The sequence below is a fragment of the Saccostrea echinata genome, unplaced genomic scaffold (genome assembly GCF_033153115.1).
Source record: "Saccostrea echinata isolate AGI-Se365-2 ecotype Australia unplaced genomic scaffold, CSIRO_AGI_Sech_v1 ptg000076l, whole genome shotgun sequence".
Taxonomy (NCBI): domain Eukaryota; kingdom Metazoa; phylum Mollusca; class Bivalvia; order Ostreida; family Ostreidae; genus Saccostrea; species Saccostrea echinata.
The window spans coordinates 1778621-1787857 of record NW_026889825.1 but is presented as its reverse complement, the minus strand read 5'-3'; the positions used below and the strand labels follow the sequence as shown (position 1 = coordinate 1787857).

The following is a 9237-nucleotide window of genomic DNA, read 5'->3' as shown; positions in this document are numbered from 1 at the left end:
ATTGAATTCATTTACTCATTCATTTTATCTTTATGAAATAAAAATAATTAAAAAAAAGGTTGAACTGCGATACACATGTACATGTAAGGATATCTGTCTAAATTATCAACTTCATCTTCATTTGGGTTGGACAAGTTAAATTTTCCAAATTTATTCTCTTAAATATATGTTATAATGCATTGGGAAAATACAGGTAATTCCAGGTAAATTCCAGACGGATAACAGACTATAATTGCTATCAAAACATAATTCACACCTATTGTTCTATTCCTAATTATCAAATGTGTGCAAAACGGGAACACACCTAAAAAGCATACTGTTCTCGATTACCAATGAGAATTAAACTGAGCTTTTCTCGTTTCATCCCGAGCACTGTTTTGAGAAAACATAACAAGAGGCCCATGCATGGGCCACATCGCTCACCTGATCATTTGGCTAGGCGTTCAGTATTTTATAAGTGGTATCAACCTACCCTTAAGGGGAGAAAGATGATTCGAACAAACAGGGTGTTGCAGTTCTTTTGTTATTTTCCCTAAAGTTGTAGCAATTTAAAAGAAAAATTTTAATTATAAGTAACAGAAAACGATCTTAAATTTTTTCAGATACAACGGTATAAACAGCACAATGTAGAACAATATTTAGAAACTGCATATTGACTTCCAATTTGCCATTAAATGAAGTGTAAATTAGTCACATACCAAAATAAGTCAAGTTTTCTGGGTTTTTTCTTCAAATAGGCAATCCCCATTGTTCTGAAAAACTGCCTCCTTGAAACAGAATGAATTTGATATACGTATAAAGAGACAGGATTTTTCTTCAAAACTGCCATTTCCGATTTTTGTTTCAAAGAGGCATATTTTTGAAAATCACAAAAATCGAATAAAAATTATTATCCATCCGAAATGCAAATGTGCTCATAAAATAGCACATCGGGGCTGGTCTAGTGATAAAGCGTGTGGACTCTAAGCATAGGTTATTTTTACCTGAGAATGGGTTCGAATCCTGGAATGGCTGGTTTATATTTATTCATATTTTTTTTTCTTATATAATGGAATTACAATGTAACATCTCTCTTAAGCTTGAGAGAGAGAAAGAGAGGGAAAGAATGTCAAAAAGTTAATGGGTAACTAAATCTGAATTGAACTCTGAGGCTAATCGAAGGTGAAAATGGAGCTGATCTCTCGAGACGGACGATCAACGGTCCCTCACATATATGTGAGGATGACCAAAAGCAGTTATACTTTTATGAATTGTTCTAATATAGAGTGCAAAGGATGACAAGTGTGGAAAAATTAAGGTAATGCACGAAAATTGCATGGAAAAAATGTAGTAGCGTTTACGACGAATATTTTTTTTTTAATTTTTTTTAAAAAGGTAAATGATCAATTTATGACAATAAAGGACAACATTCAGCCTTTCGACTGGCAAAACTTTTTCATGACTTTTTTGAATAAAAATCGAAGTTTTTAGAGTTTGAAGCGAGGCACCGAGGAATTAATGGCGGCTCGTTAGGTCCCTTCTCCCCTATTATACTATATACCCGATTTTGCTAAGATTGTCTCAAGTCCCTATGATATACATGTACTGACTATTGTATTGATATTTTTTAATACCTCAAGATAGTGTTTTGTTATATTCATTCGACTGTATAAAATCTTGTGATCAGATCATGTGATCTTTACGTCATGTATTTGCACAATATATGTTCAGATAACCATCGACATGCTGTCTGGTACAGTAAAACTTGTTTAGAACGAACACGGATATAGCGAATTTCCGGATACAGCGCTAGCGAAGTTTTTAGCAATCCCCAGCGAAATTCTTAACAATTTTCATAGCGAATATACGGTTATAGCGAACTAATTCTGTGCCCCCTACAAGTTAAAAATAACTAAAGTTATTTTTTTATAGCGATTTTTCAAAAATTTAAATTTTTGAAATATTGAACTGACATTAATTTTGTTAGTAGATGTATTTATATTTGAAACACAACTCCTCCAAAACCCGTGTAACTCCAAGGTAAATTTTGTATTTTATACACCTGTACTTCCGTAAATAAATTCGGTAGTCATACTTGAATGAAAAATCTAAATTGCGGATTCGTTATGTATACTTTAAGGAATTCGTTATACGGATACAACGCATTACGAATATAGTGAAGTAAATTCACAGGTCCCCAGAACTTCGCTATAACCGAGGTTTACTGTTGTGTAGTACTCACAAGGGGATAATTGGTGTATGCGATTCATTTTACGTGAAATTTGTGGAGTTAACGAACAGTATTCGAGCTCAAATACTTTTATTTGTACAGACGAATCATCGAAATCGGTTTGTTTTGAATAACACTATTGTATGAAAATTGGTTTTAGCAGCGAGGGTTCTCCATTATGACACGGGACCTCGGTTTTAAGGTCTCATCCGAATTCGAAAGATCTGTTTCACTTTAAATAGCAGCAAAGGAACAGCCACTGCCTATTTCATACGTCTAATGATGAACGAGAATTGAACTTTGACTTCCCAAGCGCTTAACAAGTAGAATATGTACTAATTTTGAGAATGAAATTTCTCGACAAGTATCTGTGGTTCTCAAAAAAACACATTAAAATCACAAAAAGATTTCTTTAAGTTAAAATAGTTTTATTTGAAGCAAACAAATTTCAGTATATAAATAAAAGTATGAAAAATAAAATAACAAACATATACACTCCTATATGATATGAATAAGAGAACGGGGAAATGAATTTGAATTCATGGTATAACATCTATTTTTATATCTGCAATAAAATATAATTGAATTTATAATGACAAATGAAAGGAAGAAATAAGCTATATCTAGTCTTTTTTATGACATAAAACGTTGAACAGTTTCACATCTAAAAAGAAGAAAACTCACACATTTTATTTGCGTTAAAAAACTGAATTCGCAAATTCTGGAATTATCAAGTTTTTTCAGAAGTCACTCTAAATATCAATTTGGGCGAGACTTCAATAGCATCATACTGTATTAAAAATAGGAATGGTGGACGAATTAGGACAGCTTTTCCTATGAATTATTTTCATCACTAGTCCTACAATGAGAAATTATTGGTACATGTTATTTCAAGAGAACAAGAACGCAGAAATATTTTTTCAATATATTTTTGATGCATTTCCTTGATTTTAATTGAAATCTTCAAAGTTCCAAAGAAAATTGATGTGAATAAAAATAGTCCCTTACATTCTCTTAATATTTTATTCAGATATTTCATTGCAATAACTACTTATTTATCATCTGAAATATGTATGCCAAAACTTACTTCCAGTTTGCCAGTTTTACCAAGTTTTTCAAGAAACCTCCTATATCGACCTGAGCGTTTTCCAAAACAGCCTCCCGTATTACAGAAGAGTCTCTTCCGGAAGCTTGGCTGTACTTCCGGTTCATCGATTGGGTAATTTAAAGGAGCAATATCCAACGACCCTGACTGGGACCTCTTGCGACCATTAGAGCATCCAAAGAAACCGTTACAGAACACCCTCTTTTCTCTCCCCTCTATCGGAGTTTTGTCTTCATTCATCAGCTCTTCAGCCAGTAATGCCGCTAATTTATTAACATTTTGTTTGGAATTTTCAACCTGGAAAAAAATGGTATGAAATGAGTAAAAATGTAGCAATTTTATTTGTGAGCGTGCTTTAAATCTAAATCTCAAAAGCCCAATCATTTGAATAAAATAGCCATTACTGGCACATCCTCTCTTTTTATTCTTACCTATCTAGTGGTAATCAACATGATGGATTTAAATGTATGGAATATGAATTTTTTAAAGTTACATGCATGGCAAACTTGGTATATGTACTCATACAATCAATCTCTTTCTATTTTCATTTCTAAAAATACCAACCATCAAAATGGCTTGTACATGTATTTATTAAGTACATGTATAGAAGGGGATATAAAAAAAGGGAATTTTAAATCTACTTCGAAATGTCTATGCTTAATCAAGAAAAAAATGAATCAAATATAACTTTCCTCTCCACTAGAAATCGTAAATGCAGTGCAAGGTATTGGTGAAAGGCAGCAAAAGTACAAATGACATTGACTATGTGTATGTCGATCCCGACTTATTCAAACTCCTTAAGCATCAATTATTTACAGACGTCACAACGAATATGTAAGACTATGGCAATAATTGTTGAACTTTCTTTTTTGCAGAGGGGAAAAGCTATGAAATAAAATATCGGCGCATGACATTAAATCACTGGAAAGAAACTAATCTCTCCAACACTTCTGCGAAAGCATCGATACTAAATATTAATGTAAGGCTAACAATATTAGCACAAAGTGTATCTATAAAACTGAATTTCCTTGATTCTTTTATGTCATAACCGGCAAACAGAAAAAAAAACTATATATCATAAAAGGCTGGTGTTTAATGTGGGGGATATTGAGAAAATTAGATATAAAACATCAAAAAATGACTTATTTTCTCTTGGCTTGTTTCGAATTCCAGTTTTGGCAAAATTATTCTTGGCGTGAAATTAATACTTAATGTTGATATTAGGTGTGTTCCCAAAGGAAATCCCACATAGGCTATGTGGGTAGAGATTTGGTTATTTCATTGAAGGTGTTCACATCAGAAAATGCAAATGAAAATTACACTTTTAATGTTACTAGCAATCACAATAAATTCTCTGTTTCTTATTACCGTTTTTGAATTATTGTTGTTTGTCAGTGTTTTTCTTTAAAATAAATTGCCTATGGTCATAGAAAATAATATTAAAGTTTAACGAAAATTCCAAACTCTCTAGAATGTGTATTGAATATTTTCTGTGATTTTACACTCTGGTATTCAATAGATATAAACTTTCTCCTACTTTTACGCATACTATGTTCAATTATTTCACAACAAACAGTAAAGCAATGAATTTTCTCTGTTTATGAAAGGCTTAATTAGGTAAAGATATCTCTTCATTTGGAGTAGAAATAGGCGCTAAATAACGCTTTCCAGTTTACTTCCAGCACTTTGTAATTGCTTACAATTATGATTGGTGAAGCTATCTCTCATACAAAAATTGGACTGGACAAAGATATCCTGTTGGATTATTTTTCCTAAACAGCCTGCTCGGGTGCAAAAAGATTATTCTGGTTGCCCTTTTTTTATTATTGAGATGACGTTAATTTTTAATTTGTGGCTATATAACAATTGCTCGATATGTAATTATAATCAGTTTGAAAGACTTGTTAATAAAAAAAATATTGTATTTTTGAAAGGCTTGTTAACAAGTTCAACATTTCCGTGCTCATGAAAACGAGGTAAATTCTGTAGTGCTAGACAAAAGAAATAATTTCAGTATAAAGTAAAATCACATGAAATTATACGTTTTCGCGTTTCGAAGCGTAATTAGAGTCTTTTATGACAAAAGCCAAAATAAATTAAATATATATTCATAGGTACCTGTTCCATAAATATTTTACGCATATAAGAACGAAGCTATTTAAATTACCTGAAAATGAAAAAGGCGCTCTTATCGATATTAATAATTCAGACTGTTGTTTCAGTTAACAACTGATTGCAATCGCTGAAATGAACGGAAAAGTGTAACAAACGGTGAGAGACCGTCTGTATCGACTAATAGTACGCCAATAGATTCGTACAGCCCCCTCACTAATTCGTCAGCCATGAAATTAAAGTGCCTTTTATCTATTATGCATTGAGCAAATCTGTCTGGAAAAGTTTTAGAATATTTCAAAATTTCCTAACCGGAAAAAGTAGATCCACTGTACAGGTTTCAATCGTGTCAAACTACAGGAAACCTCTCAGGATAATGACACAGTTACATTGCTTACTCATAATGGCCGGATCCGGTTTTTAAAATCATTACGTTTATTAATTTGTTTTCTTCAGGGAATAGAATTTTATTCATAAAAACCATCTTTTTACCATCACTAGGAGTTTGCTTAGATCTAAATCCTTTTATTTAAGAAACAACATAATTTTGGTCTGAGGGTCTTTGGATGATACATGAGAATAGATTTGAGTACTTCGCAATTTGAAAAGAAACAGAATTGCCAAGTGCTCTAATTAACTCATCATCATCATAGACCCCCCCCCCCGAAAAATGAAATATATTTGATCCTTATATTTACAATTTTTGCAGTTCAGTTCTCAATGTTAGAGAACATTATAACGTATGTAATTTTATATATATATATATATATATATATATATATATATATATATATATATATATATATATATATATATATATATATATATATATATATATATATATAACCCATGCACGTTCCACCAAATATTATGATACTATTATTCATATACAAACAAAACGAATGCACAACCTAGGTTGTGTCAATATTATGGCAACAGTTGATTGACTCAGGAAAGGCTTAAAATAAGTCACTATACTATATAATAGACTTTGGTCTATCAGAGGATAGATTGTAGGATTATTATAGAAAATAAATATTGAATGCAAATTTAAGTAGAAAAGTATATATATCGTGAATTAACATCATTATTGTGATGTTTTAAGATATACAAGATTGTTTTTTTTGTCTTTTCTTTTCAATTGGAATGGCATTTTGATTAGACTCTTAGTATATAAAAAAGTAGTATTAATTATATAGAAATGTAATGTGTATTTTAATACATATATAATAATAACATTAACATGATACAACAGTCCTGCGGACAAATGATATTTTATATCATTTATATGAAAAAAATCCCTTTTTTAAAAATTATTCTTGAAAACATTTAAACAAACTTGTCATTCCATTAAAGATTAATATTCCTTACTTTGCGGTTACTTCTAGATGAATATCAGTACCGTAGTTCTAACGATAACTAAGTTATTACGTTATATTGAGTCCGTCAAGCTACACAATCGTTAGAATCTTTATCATCTCGAGAACTTATTTAATTATTCAATATCTTGTCTCTGTAAAATTAGATATCTGATAGAGGGCCCATTTTCATCCACAATATCTTAAATGTTAATATGAGCTTCAACACGGATAAACTAGATTCTGACATTTGATACAAGTTAGACGGAAAACACCTGCTTTTTTTCCCAACATTCATTTAAATTGCATTTGCTCCGTACCTTTTTTAAAAAGAGCGCATACATGTATATATGCATTTCTATTCATATCAGAATTTAACATTTTAAACAGTAATTTGATTGATATAAAATCATTTATTGCCATTTAACAAAATTACCTAAATTTCCTCCTGTCTATAAACTTTCTTATTAGACTTGATAATTTTTTGGCACATTTTATTTTAAAAAAAAAAACTTAGAATATATAACAGAAATGAAAACCGTTTGCTTTGTAAAGAATTACCTTTTGTAAATAATCACTCCTATCTGTGAGATCGGAACATTGACAACACGTTAAGATGGTAAAGATTCCGAAGCAGGCAACAAGGAATACCGTTTGCTGGTAAGACATCGTGTTGCACATGCCAACGAGGTGACCGTCTATTCCTTAGCTATCGACACCCAGCTGAATCGGCTTCGTTAGCCCTCTATTGCTCTTAAGATGAAACCCTTTATTATATCAGCAATTACGCAAGAGGGCTATCCAAAATTCATGAGGGGTTACGGTTGAACAGCTGGCTAGCCGAAGCTCACTGCTTCTCTATTGAACCTCTGAGCTCGCTCTTTCTCTTAATACACACCGGTATTAGATTATGGGTTGCTAATTGGTGAGATGACGACAGCCAATGGCAATATGTCACCTGAAGATGTCGCTGTTGTAAACCCAGAGATTCCAGGAACACAGCATGGATTCTCAGAAAATCTTATCATGTACACGATCACTTTAACTGGAATTATCTTATCGTGTATATCAACTTTTTTTTCATTTAATTTTTTTCTTTCTAAGAAATATGTTTATATAAATATAGATTATCAATAATTATGTTTTTGCACTTGTTCTTGTTTTTCTTAATCCAGACTTCGTGAATATTACAGACATGAAATAATGATGAATGTAGATCAAATATTGTACACGTACATGCATGTAAATTTAAAAAAAAGTTGATCTTGCAAAAACACAGTATTTTTTTCACTAAACACATTTACGTAGAATTTAGATTTTGCTTTAAATATCGTGCTAGCTGGAGAAAAAACTATGGACAATTTAACGTCACATGGTTTCAATTTCTTGACAGGAATTGAAATGCGTTTATGCAACTACATGTATATAAATATAGGATTTTTAGATAAATAAAACATAAACAGTAAATCTAAAAAGATAACATTTGCATATTTTAAGTAATAGTAAGGTGGTGTTATGTAACTGCACTTCGTATATATATAAAGTCCTCTAACGCTTGGTTTTCTTTGCATTGCTCTGTGTTATATTAATTATAAGAATGCACTTAAAAATTAACATAACATGTTACTTTCTAAATTTGAATGCACACTCTTTGTGATTAATAACAGTGCAACACATTTCAATAATTCAATGTACATGTACATTGATTAGTAGTAGTAGTATATATTGTACTAGAGGTTATTCTATTTATAGTAGCAACATATTCCCATCCTCTTTTTTTATATACTTTATAGTTTATCAGTTCTCATTTATCCAAGCCATGTTTTTGTTTTCTCTTCAATTTATTTTCCATAAAATAAAATTAAATTCAAACGAATTCAGATCAAACGAGTTGATATCAATAAACGTAAGTATAAAATTTAATGATACCATAAATACACTCTCCATCAGAAACACCCACTGATATTATAACTGAGATGAAGCAAGGGTGAGAGGTTTCTAGTAAATGGGAGAGGGAGAGAGTTTTAAATAGACATACATTTTTTTTTTTAAAAAGAAAGAAAATGTTTTAGAAAATAGGACTATGAAGGAGATAGTCATATTTACATTTCATCTCTTTATTTACTTTTATAAGCTGAAAACTTTTCTTCTATGAGACAAAGAATTGATCAATAGCCGTATGGCTGTTTTCTTACATTCTTGCATTCTGAAAAATGGAAAGTTTAATTGTGGTCTTTTTTCATATATAAACATGATGTCCCATAAATAGGGATGTCATTTCTTCCGAATGCATGGAGACAGTACCGGGTAATTAGATTTCTTCAATGCTATTAAGAATGCCTTGCTTCACATAGAGCATTATTTTAAGAATGAAGAGTCCAGGAAAGAAGAAAAAAACTTTCATTCAATAAATTTCCTTTTGCTAAATACTGCAAAGTAGCAGGTGAGCGCAA

The 9237-nt window shown here is 31.2% G+C and overlaps 1 protein-coding gene across 1 annotated transcript; it reads right to left on the bottom strand.

Annotated features, from left to right (window-relative positions):
• Positions 1-2649: 2649 nt before the first annotated feature.
• LOC133176512 (uncharacterized) lies at positions 2650-7628 on the bottom strand. The gene is made up of 3 exons (XM_061311630.1): positions 7346-7628; positions 3297-3611; positions 2650-3068 (listed from the first exon to the last, which is right to left on the bottom strand). Exons 1-3 carry the CDS (start codon positions 7463-7465, stop codon positions 3063-3065), a joined length of 441 nt encoding a protein of 146 aa, XP_061167614.1. The 5' UTR covers positions 7466-7628; the 3' UTR covers positions 2650-3062.
• Positions 7629-9237: the final 1609 nt, after the last annotated feature.

Coding starts and splice junctions, on each gene's coding strand:
- LOC133176512 (XM_061311630.1), bottom strand. CDS start 7,465: ATGTGCAACACGATGTCTTACCAGCAAACGGTATTCCTTGTTGCCTGC. Junction 3,612..7,345: donor GGAGTGATTATTTACAAAAG/GTAATTCTTTAC, acceptor ATTTTTTTCCAG/GTTGAAAATTCCAAACAAAA.